General features: G+C 46.3%; 1 protein-coding gene across 1 annotated transcript in view; it reads left to right on the plus strand.

The window, feature by feature from the left end:
- The window catches only part of Fbn1 (fibrillin 1), a gene marked incomplete at its 5' end in the record, with an annotated part of 220,945 nt that overhangs the window by 94,062 nt on the left and 110,947 nt on the right, over positions 1-15,936 (plus strand). The window contains 3 exon segments of the mRNA XM_005376698.2: positions 3,707-3,904; positions 7,124-7,249; positions 13,705-13,830. Coding sequence (XP_005376755.1) covers positions 3,707-3,904; positions 7,124-7,249; positions 13,705-13,830 — 450 coding nt within the window.

Consider the following 15,936-nt stretch of genomic DNA (forward strand, 5'->3'; position numbering starts at 1 on the left):
GGGGGCAGTGTTTAGTGAAAGTCAAGCAAGATTCAAGATTGTATATTTAGTAAAATCCTTATATTGTGATTTTAAAAATGCACACACATATACACATACCTGATAATAAAATAAATGTTATCCAGAGCTTTTTACATGTAATTATGTTTCTTACTTATGTGGTACTGCTTTTTTCTAATTATCCAAAATAATTGTTTAGTTCTGAAGCAGAAAGCACTTGATGCAATAGAAAATAGAAAAGTATACTGTATGGAGGGAGCTATTTAGTAAGTACCTATAGGCAATACTTGGAAGAATCGGCCAAAGAATTGGGATGGTCTTTGAAGTTCACTTGGTCCAAAGCTTGCTGCATTTCAGCTGGATTTTGTTGCAAACTGCCCTGGTAAGAAGGGACCTCTTTTTTACGGACAGAAAGAAATGAGTGGTCAGATTTTATTCAGTGGCTGAGTGTTTAACATTTCTGTTCTCCTTTGAACTTGGCCCCTATAGAAGAAGATAGCGATTTTTAAATAAATCTGGCATTTGGTGTATAATATAGAAATATACCTAGAATTTAAATAGGTAAAAGTAAAAAAAAAAATCATGACTGTAAAAAAATGCATGAACATAACAAATAATGAATTCAGAATGTATCAAGAGATTGGGCTGGGAAAGTAGGCAGGTCCAAATGAACTTCTGGGTACACAGGTCTAAGGTTAGTTTTTTGGAAAGGGAAGCCTTTGATACTGATAGATCAGTCGCAGTTTTTGGCCTGTTTGCATATAACTTGTATAACCTTACTCTGCTTAACTTTCTTCTTTACACTGAATTGGAAGTTTTTGCTGTCAGGGTCAGGGTTAGGGCTAGAGTTAGGGGTTAGGGGTTAGGGGTTAGGCATTAGGGGTTATGGATGGGAAAAAATAACTTAAAGTTTTTGCTCAGGGTGTAACTCAGTGGTAAAGCACTTGCCTATTACGTCAGAAGCCCTTGGTTCAATACCTACCAGTTTCTATAAATTCATCTCCATCACAGCAGATGTGTGTGAAACGAGTGTGGTCCCTTTGTACCTTTTACTAGTGTGCATTAGGACGAAGATTGTATCAGCAGTGAGTCCAGCAGCACACTCTGGTAAATACCGGTTGCGGGGATGTGGGTGTGGAGGTGGGGCTTCCCGAGCATCCCCGGGACTCTGGGCCAGGCTCTTGATGTGGTTGCCTGGGGTGGTTCAGGCTTTGGAATTCCTCAGAAGGCTGATCTCGCAGCCCAGGCCTTAGGGTGCTGCTATTTCTGCAAGGTCACTGACCAGTTCTGTGGTTCAGTCTAGACGGCAGGGAGCATGAGGAGGAACTTAGGAATGGAAGCAGAGGCGTAGCAAGCAGACGGGTCCGGATGCCAAGGGCGGGGTTGCATGGGAAGGGCATGGGAGGGATTGAGAGCGAACACGCAGGATGGAGGGGTGTCTGTGGATAAGACTCAGCCACGGCCCACCTGCGGACTGTTCCCTTTTGCTGGTACTGTCCCAAGAACGGTGCTTACTAAGTTTCATGTCTGTATCCTATGAGCTACTTGAAGTAAGCAGAAAATAACAATGAAAGCATAACCCGGTGGTTTCATGAGCACAGCCAATGACTGTAATCAAAGGTAGAATTCAGTAGTGAAGAGCGCTTATCGGGGGGATCATTCCGGCCGCAGCCCACAGCTGCAAGGGCCATGCACAGCTACGCATGTGGCCCTACAGAAGCGTAAAGTTGGAACATCGTTATGTGATGGGTAGTGACTCTTCTCATCACTGCATGGTGCTTAAGTGCAGACTGGGTAGGTGCCGGGGAGGGTGTCCTGGGCGGTGTTAACCCCTGCCATGTGCTCAGTCACAGCAAAACGCATGTGTACGAGACTCGTGCGGTAGCGATGAGCTGCGGGTGTGTGTGCCCGTGGCAACAGGTGTGCATCGTTATCAGGCAGGTGTGGAAGTTTTTTTAATTGTGCAGCAGGGGCTTGCATTATTTTATAATTCAGTAAGTTAAAATATAGAAAAGAAAATTTTGTTATTTGTACACATTCATTGTATCTTGTATACGGGGCACAAGACGGTGCCTCTTCACTCTGTGGCCAGGCAGGCTTTGAGCTTGACGCCCAGCATTCTGTTCATCCGTAGACGCACATCTACGGCCTACCTGTGCCCTGCATAGGACGGCAGAGGAGTTGCTGGTGGAGGCGGGAGAGGCGAGCCCCACTCCCCCAGCCTCGCGCGGAGCGGGGCGTCACAGCCCTGGCTTCTCTCACTGTTGCCTTCCGTCCTCTGTGCGTATGAGTACATCTTCCTCCTTCTCGTTTATTGGCTGCTGAGTCTAGATGGCCTTTCTCCCTACAGACAGGAAAAGAGAAAGACAGGCCTGTGCCTGTGGCCTCAGCTTCTCCTTCTTTACTTTAAGATGGTTCCTTGTCGGAAAGAAGGAGAAATTTTGTATGCATGTATATACAGGATAGTTAACATGGTTGTTCTTCTGTCTTCTATTTCTATGCTGAAAGAAACTGTCAATGAGTCTTTGGTTGACCAGTATTGCATGTTTATATCTGTTTTCATGAGAAGCCACTTTGAAGATATCAATATGTAATACAACCTCCATTGTTAATTCCCTACCACTTTGTTTGTAACTCTGTATTGTCTGTATTGTGCTTGTGACATGTTGTAAAATGTTGTATGTCTGTTAATGTTTCCCTCCTTTTATCTTTAAAATAAAAAAAAAGATTGTTCTTTGTCTTGAGGGTTACAATGACTTCAGACCAGTGACCTGATTCTTTATATTAAATATCGTCCGTGTTTTGTATGAGTCCATGTTTCCAAAAGAACTTTTCTTACTTGCTTGTTTTTGTATTTGAAATAAAATGGACTAAATCCCAAAGAAATAGACTACTATTTCTTCTGTTCCGGAAACGCCCAGGGACAAGATGCCATAGCTTACCTCAGTGCAAGTTCTGAAGTTCTTCGTTTTCTCCAGCCTAAGTAGCAATAGGCGCTAAGCTCTGTAAAGGCGAGGATTTACTTTTTATGTTTCACATAAGTGAGACCATCGAGCAATCGTCTTCTGGTTTCTGGCTTCTTTCACTCCACGTAACGATCTCTAGTTCCACCCATGGTGTTACCAGTGAAAGGATTCCATCTTTTCTATGGCTGAATAGTATTCCAGTCTATCTATACCATATTTTTATGTATCCATCAGCAGCTGAGGGACAGTTTGGATGTTTCTGATTTGTTGCTATTATGAATAGTGCTACATTGAGCACAGCGGTGCTGTTTGTGAATAGTACCACAGTGAACACAGGCGTGCAAGTGCAGGTGTCTCTTCAACACACTTATTTCGTTTCTCTGAAGTATTTGTGTCCGACAGCGGGGCTGGGTTCAGGGCAGGCACCTGTGCATAATAACATTGCCTCCTTAGAGCTGCGCAGCATTTCCCTGGTGTAAAGGGTTTCCGCTAGCTCCTCCGCTCCTCTGAATGGCATCTGCAAAGTGGGTGGAAAGAGGTGTTTTATCCCCATTTTGCAGGTGTGGAAAATGGGGCTGAGAGCAGAAGGTCTTCCCAGGGCTCTGGCCAGAGTCAGAGGTGCCTTGTGTTCTCCTAGAAATCCCCTCCTCTGTTTGGAGTCACTCAGGATGGGCCAGCTGTTCCTCCACATGATGGTCTTTGCTTTCTGGGACATTCATGGGACTCTTCTTTCTTTTCAGATTACAGGACGGGGCCGTGCTTTACAGTGATCAGCAACCAGATGTGCCAGGGACAGCTCAGCGGGATTGTCTGCACGAAGACGCTCTGCTGTGCAACCGTGGGCAGGGCCTGGGGCCACCCTTGCGAGATGTGTCCTCCCCAGCCTCACCCCTGCCGCCGCGGCTTTATTCCCAACATCCGCACTGGAGCCTGTCAAGGTGAGCGGGTGCTTTGCTCCCTAGCTAGGTTGGCCGGCGGCAGCAGTGTCCCGCACACAAAGCCAGGATGTTGCCAACTTCACGACGTGCAGCAGGGGCCTTAGGAATTTGGCTTAGGAGAGAGCAGCTGAAGCCCACTGGGGTGTCTTTGCCAGCAGCTCCCGTTGACCCGAGAAGTGTTTCCAGGTCCCCCCCAACTCCAGGGATCCTGTGGACCACAGCACCACGCGCTATAGCCGTGCCGTGGAAAAACACAGAGCAAGATTTGGGAACAAGGTAGTGAGTGGTATGTGTGGGTTTTTTCCTTCACTTGTTGCTGTTGGAGTTCCTCTGTCTCATGCGCTGCACTTAACTGACCTGGAGAAAAGTGTTCCCCTGTACATGGCACATGCTGCATTATGCGGTGTTTTTTTTTAACAAGTCAGAAATAAATGAGGATCGGTTTTACAGTTTTAAACATCCCCAGATGTCTCCTCCTCGCGGCTTCTTCTGCCTCCCCTAGAAGCCGGTCCTCTGTTTTTGGCTTTTACTCCTGTTCCTCCAGCTGTACAAATTCTTTCATGGTCTGGATGTCTGGCAGGAAGCAGGAGGAAGTGAACGGGGCCATTCGCACTAAACTGATGGGACCGAAAACTCCCGGGCCAGTTCTACTCCCTTCAGACCTCGCCGCTGCTTTTTGTAACCACTTGCAGTATTTTCAAAGTAGTCAGGATGGGCCTTGTCAGGGCGCATAGATAACAGCTCAGGTTTGTCTGTAAGATAAATTCTAAAGGTGATGTACAGGAAGACAGAGCTCGGGCTTAGTCACCAGCTCTGGGGCTCTCCAGTTAACTATGCTTCAAAAAATTCCGCTTCTGACAGTGTTGCTCCTGGCCCAACACCCCGCTGCCTTTGCATGCCCTTGAACATACCCTTGGGAAGGTCACAAGCAACAGGAGGTCACTTGGAAGCCCTGAGATTATAAAAGATCAATCGTAGGGTTTTACAAAACAAGGAGTGAGCGCCTCCTTTGGTGCCTGCTTGTTTTTCCCATTCTTACAAAGGCCCAGTGAGTTCTGACCATTCTTGGTCGTGGTGTTCTGCTTCAGCGAACACCCATGAGCTGGGCGGCAGGGCCAGCTCCTGTCCCGGAGCCACTGGGGTGCTCTTGGGTGGGGGCAGCAGGGAAGGAGTTGGAGGACCTGTTTGTTGTTCACGTCTTATGACCTGGATTTTTCCTGAATTTGCTTCCCATTCCTTTTTGGCTGCTAGTCAACATCTAAAGAAAAAAAATTCGGTGTTTTTTTATTTTTTTGAATAAGAAATTTGGTGAAAGCCCATGAAATCAAAATAGCACTCATATTGCCACTCAGAGAATGCAATTCTTCATTTTTTTTTTGTTGCTGCCTTTTGTTTGTGTTTTGATTTTTGGAGAGATTCTTCCAGGCTTGTGGGGGACTTTCTCTTTGTTTGGGGGTGTCCAGCCCTTAGGTCAGATGTGGAGTAGGGGATGGGCCATGAAGGAGTGTGTCCTGTCGTCAGCCTGGGACACAACCAACAGACAGATGCCCTCATGTTGGTCTCCTGTTGGCCAAGAATCTCATCAACAAGATTTGCCTACATGATTTCAAATACCATTTTAATAAACACATCCAACATCTTGTATGAAGGGCCTGGAAAATTCTAGTTTAAGACAAAATTAAAGCTGGCTAGAAAACATAATCCAATTATACAGTATTTCAATATGATCATTCATTTGTGAGTCAGGGCATTGCATTGAAGACAGCAGGTGAAACTTTCATACCAAAACAAATAGCTTTTCCTTGTGCAATCCTTTCGCTTTGCGCCAGCTGTCCCCAGGGACAGGGGTCGGGAGCCTGCAGACATAGGCCTCTTTCTTGCTTCCTCGGTACAGAGCAGAGCTAAAGAGAATGCTTGGCTTCCAGATTTCTACAAGCATACTCAAAGGGGAGGAAGAAGCATCCAGAAGTTTAATTGGGGGCTTTCTTAGATCAGTCCTTTCTGTGTCAGTAATGACGAGATGGAGGGAAGATAAATCCACTTTCATAAGCTTTGTAACTGAATGTAGTGAGCTGGGGGGAATTTTGCTCTGGGAAGGTTAATGTTTGGGGTTACTTGTAGGGCCACCTGTTAGTTCTTAGGTCTTGGGGATAGAGGATTGCATGAAGTGGACAAAGCCCTCTGGAAGCCTGTATTGAAGACAATTTATGAAACACAACAAAACAGATGCAAGCAGGTGAGCTGGCAGGGAGGGTCAGGGGCCCAGATGTTGCTGTTTCACTGGCTAATGTGGCTTTGGAGCAGAGATCGAAGGATGGGACAGCATGGACCAGGTAGAGGGACATTCCAGGCAGAGGAGCCACCTGTCCAACACCCTGAGGTGCGTTCCAGGCGGCCTGCACACCAGGAAAAAAGGAGGTAGGAGAGGGAGAGGTGAGACCAGAGCACAGCTGTCTAGAACTTAGCATGGACTTGCCTTTTGAGCTGGGAGGGCCATGAGACAGCTTCTAGAAAAGTCTCTGAGGCACTGCCCTGCCAGAAGGTCTTCCTGCAGCTGCACCATGTGTTCGCGGGAGCTACCATACCTCGGGCCCTGATTTGCTGAGACTTTTAATTTTTACTATGCAAGACAGCTCTTTAGAAGGTGTGTGGAGGGCGAGATGTCTGCTTCATTTGTGCAAAAACATCAGCTATTATATAGAGTCTCAGGGACCTTAGGTCAGATGTGTTTTAATGAAATCATGTAGTACAACTTCGAAAGATAGCTTCATTGGAGAAATGTACTGCATTTTGACCATTAAAGAAGTTTTGAACAACTCTGATTCCTGCTGCCAACCTGGATGTTATAATGAGACAGTGAATACTGGCTTTTCTGTCATTACATCATTGTCCTTTGCTGCGTCTTTAATGAAGTCCACAAGTTAGCAGAAGAAAGTCTCCTCTACATGAGGGAAGACAGAAGGTGGGAAATAAAGACTACCTCTTTTAGAACAAAACTGATTCAACTATCTTGATAACATGGTTTGTTTTACATAATATAATCATAAAATATCATTCTACTCAAAATACTGGCGTGCACGCATTGATGTAAATATGGTAACGTGATTGTGGATAAGCTATCACATTTTCTTCTGCAATGAATCTCATATGAATCTCTCTCTCTCTCCCTCTCTCCCTCTTCCCTCTCCCTCTCGCCCTCTCTCTCTTAAAATCCGACAGATGTGGATGAATGCCAGGCCATTCCTGGGCTCTGTCAGGGAGGAAATTGCATTAATACTGTTGGGTCTTTCGAGTGCAAGTGCCCTGCTGGACACAAATTTAATGAAGTGTCACAAAAATGCGAAGGTAAGAAGTCTCCTGCTTTGCAGCCGAGGGGGATGGGAAGGGAGACAAAACTCAGCATCCACGACAAACCTGTTTGCAAATTATTCATAAATCCTCCCGTCACTGTCATCCCCATAGAAGTGTAAATATAATATTCCTACCAAGAGTAATAGGCCTCTCTGTCGTTGAACCAGAAAAACCCTGCAGCTTTTTCCACTTTTATAGACCCAAAATAAGAGTTCCATCTGAATCACATTAAATATTAAAACATGAAATATTTTTGAACCAACATTTGGTTTAAAATGTTCAAGACGCATGTTTTCGCATAGTTCTACAGACATGGATTTAAACTTGATCATTAGGTATCATTCAGAGTGATATGCCTGCTGATGTTTTTCTGGGTAAAATGTATGTTTGATTTGGGGTGGGCAGGGAGACCAAATAACTCATATTTGTGCTCCTAGTACAAGCTTGGTATTTGCATTTTCTGGGGCGTGACATCTGCCTATCAAATGGAAACCTTTCTAAGATTAGTCAAACAGAAAAGTAACTGAAGGCAAACTTTTATATTTGCATTTTGTTGATAGATTGAGCTTCTGGAGCATTGGTATCTGAAGGTGCGTTCGTATTTGCCCCTATTGTTACTTGCTAAAAGAGGCCTGGGTTCCAGGTGTGGTAGCAATTGCTTTGTGAGAGAGATGCATCCAGAGAGTGAATGGGTGGCCCTGCGCTCTCTCTCCTTTCGTGGAGTTCCTGTCACTTACATACACTCCTGTCTGGTGGAATGCACTCTTGTCAGACACTTAATGTCTACTCACCCTGAATGAAATAATCTAACTTGGATAGAATTACCTTTAGACTTGGGGTTATGTTTACATTATTAATCATCATAGAGCTCATAAATGGCTATGGCATCCTTGCCTCTTCTGCATAGTTATTTGAGGCAGCTGTGAAAAATATGTCCGTCCTTTCTGAAGTGGGGCTCCTTGAAAATGTTTTTGCTTTCGAAGAATGGCAAAAGCAGCTCTCTACAGGTGAATGTGTGTGGTAGGAGCCATGTTGGGGATCTGAGTCTGAGGCAGGGTTCTGAAAGGGGCAAAAACCTCACCTGGTTCCACCCTTTGACTTGGAAACTCAGGGACGCTGTGACTTGGGTTTGTTAAGTGCCTTGGAAGTACATCAAGACAGGGATTGACTCACAGTCTGGTGTTTGTTATTACATTGTCCTTTTTTCCTACACGAAGGCTTTTAATCTACTTCAATGATGGCATTTTCTAACATTTGGAACTTTAAACTGTTATGGTATAGATTTTCTGTCTCTTACTTTTTAACTCAGATTAGTCAGCTAACATTTAGGAATACTCTGGATATGGACCAGACAGAAGACGCCCTGTGAATGCTCAGACTGAAAGAAAGATGATTCACATCCTTTTATTAATGCTGAGAAACCTCGTGTGCTGGTGGTTTACCCAGTGGATCAAAAAGTTTCATCTTGAGAATTTCTTAGTCCTTTCAACATCCACAAAAAACATTTTCCTCCCCAATTACATACTGCAATCAGTAGCAAGATACAAGCAGGATATTTTTTGCTAGCTCTTTTTTTCCCCTCTGCCACCTATTGTTATATTAAATTTAGATTTTTTTCTTTTTTATTTTCCTACGCAAAAGTGACCTCTGTTGAGAATATCCTGTTAGCACTGCGTGTACTCTGCCCTGGAGGCTGGTCTGAACCATCTTGCTCAGCAGGGAGGTCTTCAGAGTCCTCTGAGAACTCTTGGAGAGCCAGAGCCAGGCCCTTCCTTCAATTCCCCTGTTCTCTTCCAGTTACGAGATTCTGTGTGTCCCTGACCAAGGTGATCAGGCATAACTATGGGGCTCTGTGCCTTGTGTGTTAGTCAGCCCTTCATTACTGCGACAAAATACCTGCAGTGACAAACTTAAATGGGAGAAAGACTTCTTTGGGCTCACACTTGTAGAGCTTTTAGTTTATGGTCACTTGGTCATGTTGCCCGTGTGTCTGTGGCAAGACCATACTCATGGTGCAAGAGGCTATCAGCGGAGGCCTGTTCCCCTGGCGGGAGCCAGAAAGTAGCTAGGGGGAGGAGAGAGAGACACAGGAGCCAGTCTCCCCTCCACGGGCAAGCTCCCAGTGACCTACCTTTGCATAACTTGCTTGATGTGGGCCCCACCTCCTGCAGCTGCAAACCCTCCCTCCCAGGAGGACCTTGGGCTGGTGACCATACTGTCCACACACAGCCACTGGGGGACATTTGAGACCCATACTATAGCACTCATCAGCATTGCTGTGGGACCTCTCCCACTGCTTTGCATATCTTTAAAAGGATCTCCCCTTTGACTCAGAGAAGAAGAAATCGGGTACTTTTTATAGTAATTATAAAAAAATTCTGGTTCAATCTGCTCTGTCTTGGTAAATTCTTAAGAGCTCACCCACCCTCCTTAGGAGCGGGGAGGATCCATTCAAATTGCTTTTCGTGAGGTCTTCCTTCTTCAGAGGTCTCTCTTCCTTCTGACACTAGCGTCCTTTTCCCAAAACCTCAGTAAATACAATGCTTGGACCCCAGTTTACATGAGAGTAAATAACTGCAGTATAGGTATATTTGAAATATAAATGAACAATCCAGAGTGACTGAATGATAACCATTAAGTTTTCACACATGTAAGAAGAAAGATTTTCAGACACTTAAGATTTATAGCTGAGATTTGGGAAAAGGGGAAGTAGAGCTCATGCCCACCTCTGTTGATTTTTCTGATGACTGTGGAGTGTATGTAGTGAAAGAACACATGAGCCTTTTCCTTTTGGAAACCAAGTCCATATTTGCATAGGTTACTGTGGGAGGAAATTAAGAAATAAAAAATGTAATTAAGGGATTAAGTTTTTATTTCTGGAAGAAGTCTCTTGGATCCCTAATTAACCACTAATATTTTGGGATTTAGATTGTCAGGCCAGCCTTTAGCAATTAGAATAGCGCTGCATGATGCATAAGGCTTTTTAAAAAATGTGGCTCTTAAATTCACGGCCTCCCTAATACGTGAGCCAAGAACCTCAGGACTTCTCCTTTCCAAAATAATGGCGTATTTATCTGATGGCTCCTTGCTTGTAGGAGCTCTTCTCCTGTGGGACACCAAGGAGAGTTCTTGGGATGGCTTAACCTGTTGCTGACGGTGGGGCTTCCTCCCCTGCAGCTGGCTGCGAGTCACGATTCTTACAGCTTGAGATAACTGCTCCCGGCACAACCAGTTAAACAAACTCTGTGGAATAGGCCAGTGAGCCCCATGGATGAGGTCAGCCCGGCCCTAGTCTCGGTGGTCTCCAGGCCGCTCTGTCGTCTTAGACGTGTTAGTTACCATCTCCGAGTTGCTGCCCAGTGAGGCTGGTGAAGAGTGTGACACATGCAAGTTCTCCCCAGCCCCACCCTCCGGACGCCACTTGTCCCTTGCTGGTGTTTCCAAGGTCTAGGGTGGGAAGAATGTCCAGAGGAGCAGAGAGAGCGCGAGGAGTGAGCAAGAATGAAGGTCCGGGCAGCAGTCAGGGAAGGAACCTACCGCCTGTGTGTCTTCTCTGGGTCCCAGTGAGCGCCACGAGGGATGCTACTTCCTGTGGCTGTACTGTGCCCTCCTGCCACCTCGGGGAGACAAGGAGAGGGGCCCAGGGCCTGGAAACCCCGTGTTCTCTTATCACCGGCTTTAGATACACGGGGCCTCCAGATACTGGACCTCCCCATTCTCAAATTCCCTGTCACCTGGGATTCCTGAGCTTCTGTTAACAGGAGAAAAACACAGAGTGATGAGAGCTTGGAGGAGTACTACACTAGCGTGAATGCACGCTGCAGTGTAGCTCTGACTTGCATTTTTTACCCTGGCCCGTTGCTCTCAGGGACTTCCTGGGTCACAGCTCCTGCTGCTGCTGTTCGGGAGCAGTGGGGCTGAGCAGCAAGGTGGTCCTTAAGGTCAGAGGCTGTAGGCGGCAGAAGGAAAAGGGGGGAGGGGACTTGCGGAGATGCGCAGGTACCAACGCTTCTTCGAATATAGTCCTTTGTGCTAGTCCCTCTGGGTGGCACTGGAAATGAAGACGTGCATATTGACGCGTCCTGCCTGCTGGCCTTTGCGGGGGGGGGGGGGGGTAGCTAGGTGGGGTCTCCCCAGCCCCTGCAGGCCCTGGGGGCCTCTTGGCGCTTATTCCAGGGTTTGTTCCTGTCAGCTTTCTGACGGCTTTAGTATAATGAGGGAGAGATACCTGGGCACTGCACATGTGCAGATCAGGTCCCACGGCCACACTGTGGGGACGAAGCGAATCAACGTCAGCCTTTAGACAGCATCTGCCCCTCAGCATCCAGAACTGCCGTTGTCATTCCTGTCCTTCTGAGTGGCTCAGATAAAGGGTTCAAATCTAATCTGGCTGGCCTGTGAAAGGTTTTTTTCCCTTCCTGCCAAAGTTAATTCTGTCTTGCCAGTAAATTTCTCTGATACATATGCAGTCATTGAACCTCTTTGAATATTCATGCATGCTAAGTGGCGGTAATAAGGCTGGTAATTGTCATTTATATTAATAGGCTGAAAAAATACTTTCTAGTTGACACTGCACCCTCGCATGTTTTGGGGAGGTGTTCTGTGACTCAGGGATTAATGTTGAGGGACACTTTGAGAAAAGGACATTCTTCTTCATACCTTTGCCTTATGATACATTTTCCTCCATCTTTAAATGAGGTTTTGAATGCTGTAAGCTCTTTAATACACTTGCTGGATGCGTTAGGTGTTTGCATGGCTTGGGAAATGCAAGAGGATCTGTTTTCAAGAGCAGCCTTCAAAAGTGCCTTTGAGCTGTTGTGCCAGTTCTTGAGTCTTAAACTTGGGGGTTTCTCTGCCTGACTGCTTCTCTCTGGTGGGACTTTTATCTTTTGGAATACAGTATGCAGCCTTACCATTACACCGTGTCTCAGTGACAGTGCTGTTCATGTTAGCATTGACTCTGAGATCAGTAGCGAAATGCTGTGTGTTTTAGCCTGTTGCCTAGCTCGGAAGAACGGTGGTGATTTTGCTTAAACAGCATTCTTGCTGCCTTTTGGGCTAAAACGGTGAACCTGAATTAGAACAGACTTGAATCCAGTCCACTTAAACCCAGTTTTGTTCTCTTAATGAAGAGCAACCCTCAGCCTGGAGAAGATGCTCTTGCTTTGGTCATAGGTCTCTCTGAGTTTCGGCAGTGTCGCCCTGGCCATTGTGTGCTCCCAGGCGTTGGGCAAATCCCTCCTCTCCCTGGGTCGGTGTGGGTAGCCCTACTTGTTTGTTTTAGGAAGGCGGTCACGTGGACCTCCCAGGGCCTGAGTGCCCTTCTAGCCAAAGCCGGAAGTTCTTGATTTCTTCTGTCTCCTTGCTGGTGTCACTTACTGGCATTTGTGCATGTGTGGGTTTGGCTGTTGTCAAGCTCCCCTTAGAGGAAATGGTAAGATTTGTCCTAAGGGATATTTATTGCTTCCTTGGAGACCAGTGCCGTCAGGCTTGGAGGGATGACCCCAACTTTGGCCTCTGTAGCATTCAGGATGTTTATGAGAGGTCACAGGGACCAGAGGAAGGGGAAGGGAAGAAGCCGGGGGTGCAGATGGAGAGGGTAAGCCAAGGTGTACCCCAGAGGGAAGTGGGGAATGGGAGTGGCTTTGAGAGTTGGGCCCCTGGGTCAGAGGACCAGGCCTTTGTCCCTCTTTCAAGGTTTGTCATCAGAGGTGGGATAGCTGGGGAAGATTCTGAGTGCAGTCAATCCCAGAAAAGGTGGAGAGCCAAAGCCAGGCTCCCCGTAGTGTCCCCACAGCTGGCGCACCCAGTCTTTCCATGGAGGAAGATCTGAGTGGGGACCTGTGGCACTGCAGTGCGTTCACCAGGTGTGCTGTGAGCAGAAACCCATCGTGGTGGCTTGGGGGGGCGTGAAAGCCAAGGCCGCAGGCTCCCACTCATCTGTTCATCTCAGTTGACTAATTCTTGGTCAGCACGAAGGCCTGAGGATGTCCCTGAAGGATTTCTATATCTGCTTTGTGGAAAATCAGGTTGAAAAGAAATACTGGAAATGACATAGCATACAAAAGAACTTGTAGAAGAGTTTAGCTCAGTGCAAAACATGGAAAGAACAGAGAAAACAACAAAACATCAAAATAACAAAACAACATCAAAATAAGTGACATTTGGAATATTAACATGTTATCGCTATTTGGTGAAACAGCTATATGCACTTTTAGGTTTTAAGATGAGTGAGTTTATTTTGGTGTGATCTCTTGAATTTGGTAAACCCTTGGGTAAATTTGTGCGGCTGAAGTACCCCTTTTTGAATGAAGGGCTCTTCTTACAGCTTTTATTCTGTGAAAATGGTTGTTTCCAGGGACACAATTGTGTGTCCTACCCCAGATTCCATAATGAGAACAGTTTTATACCATGCCCCACAAACACTGAGACCCTTCTTCGTGTTCCAGATATTGACGAATGCAGCACTATTCCCGGAATCTGCGATGGGGGTGAATGTACGAACACTGTCAGCAGTTACTTTTGCAAATGTCCCCCTGGTTTTTACACCTCTCCCGACGGAACCAGATGCATAGGTAGGTTTAATTAGTGTGCATGGTTTGTGTGTCAGCTCCACTGTGAACATCTGTCAAAATAAGTGTGTTAAGGGGGTGCATATTTCCCCCTCAAGGTAAAAATGTACCTTTATGGAAATGTGTTGAACAGTTGAGCACCCTCTTAAGGAGCGGAGGCATCTGGGGTCTTGTTTTGGAATTCGTTGCCTCCCATAAAAGAAGGGTGATCCAGGAGACCTTTCAGGTATGTGGAGTCTAAGATAACAGTCCAAACCTTGAAACCACCCCTGACCTCGCCCCGTAGGACTCCCACCTTCACTCATTCCCCAGGGTCTATGTTAACTGAGGTCTGAAATTTCACCATGACCTTTTCACTGTTTCCCTGCTGCCTGGCTTCTCTGCAATCCGTCTTGCCAGATTTATCTCCCTAAAACAGCGCTTTGATTAAATAACACTGTTGCTCAAAAGTCCCTGGTAGTTTTCCAGTGGGACTTGGGAATGGGTGATTCAATCTGTGGAGCCCTGTGGGGCTGCTCAGGTCAGAGATGGGGCTGGGGACAGTAACAGGAGGAAGGCTCCTGTCACCGCCCCTACACACCTGCCAGGTGTGGTAATTCTGCTCTCATCTGGTCTTAGGTTTTCATGTAAGGTGTCAGTGAAATAAACTGCTGTTTAAAAAATAGACTTGACACTGGATTTCACAATTGCTAACACTTCCTTCCAAGTCTAGTACTCTAGAGTGAAATTCTAGTTGCAGAGGGCATAGCTTGATTGCCATGGGGCTGCACTGTCAAGCCGGTGACGGGCAGCATGGGTCAGCCTTCTTCTTCAAGTGGCCCATTCCTTTGAGTTCCTTCGTGCCTCAGTCACACACATCAGAGCCCTGAGAACACCCTTCTTCCCGGCGTGAGCCCCTTTCTGTATCTTTGAAGAGTCCCAGACCAGCTGACTGAGAAAGTCCTCCTTAACCCAGGGAAGCTCTTCTCATGAGGGCTGGTATGTCTTGCGTGGTTTCTGTCTCTGAGCAGGTGGCCAGCTCTCTGTGAGGATGAGTAACTGCTCCCTCTCCCTGCTCGTTCCTAGCACACTTTCTTCAGTGTGCCAGGCTCTCAGCAAGCATTTTGTGAACATCAAAATGAGTAGTTTGTTGTTACTGTTGGGGCAAAGCTAGGGAGGCTGTGGCACACGGCCTTGGGGGAAGAGAAATGCTGTCACCGTGATGTTTGCCTCTGGCCCATGGTTTCAGAGACACTCAGCTCCTATCCTCACCAGAGTTTCAGACCAGAATGGAATTGTGTGTGAAGTCCTGAATTCTTTTTCACTTAGTCACATATGTGGTCTCTTGGAGTTGACATTTGACTAAGCACAACTGGTGGGGGAGGGAGATCCAGAATTTCCTTAGAAACGCAGTGGTGTTCAGGTTGCCCGATCCCCCAGATCTGTCCTAGACTCTGGAACTAGAGAGGAAAGATGACAGGTGCAAGTCGCATAGCACAGTCCTCCTTCTTCCCAAACTGCTCCCACTGGTACGTGGCATAGCAGGAGCTTTTCTAATTGGAGGATAGGTGTTGTTTTTAACCCTAAAAAACAGCCTCCAAACTAATACATTTACATATCAAAGCATTTACATTTAAAAACTACTTTTTAATCCGATATATCCATACTCCCCGGGCGTGGTGGTGCATGCCTGTAATCCTAGCATTCTTAAAGGCTGAGACAGGAGAGCTGCAAGTTTGAGCCCAACCTGGGCAACTTAGCAACCTAGTGAAATTTTAAAAATTAAAAATTAAAAAGCCTAAGGATGCAAAGGCCCTGAGTTCAAGCCCCAGCATGGGAAAAGACAATGAAACAGTCAAAACCCAATATGTGCACATACTGACTTTTTATGAAGGAAGGAGGCAAGGAACTAAGATTCACGGCTCATCTCTTCAATGTGAGGTGTGTAAATTAAGTGGTTTAATGTTTGAAGCCATCTTGTAGAAGGGAAGAAGCTGAGGCTTAGAAAGGCTAGGTAAATGATTTGGTTCAGTGGTTGAAGTAGGAGATTACGGAGGGATTCCATCGTGGGCCTGAGTCTGTAGTCCAGACTTCTCCTGTGAACACTAGGTGCAGTTAGCTTTCTTGCCC

The sequence above is a fragment of the Chinchilla lanigera genome, unplaced genomic scaffold (genome assembly GCF_000276665.1).
Source record: "Chinchilla lanigera isolate Chin_1 unplaced genomic scaffold, ChiLan1.0 scaffold00008, whole genome shotgun sequence".
Taxonomy (NCBI): domain Eukaryota; kingdom Metazoa; phylum Chordata; class Mammalia; order Rodentia; family Chinchillidae; genus Chinchilla; species Chinchilla lanigera.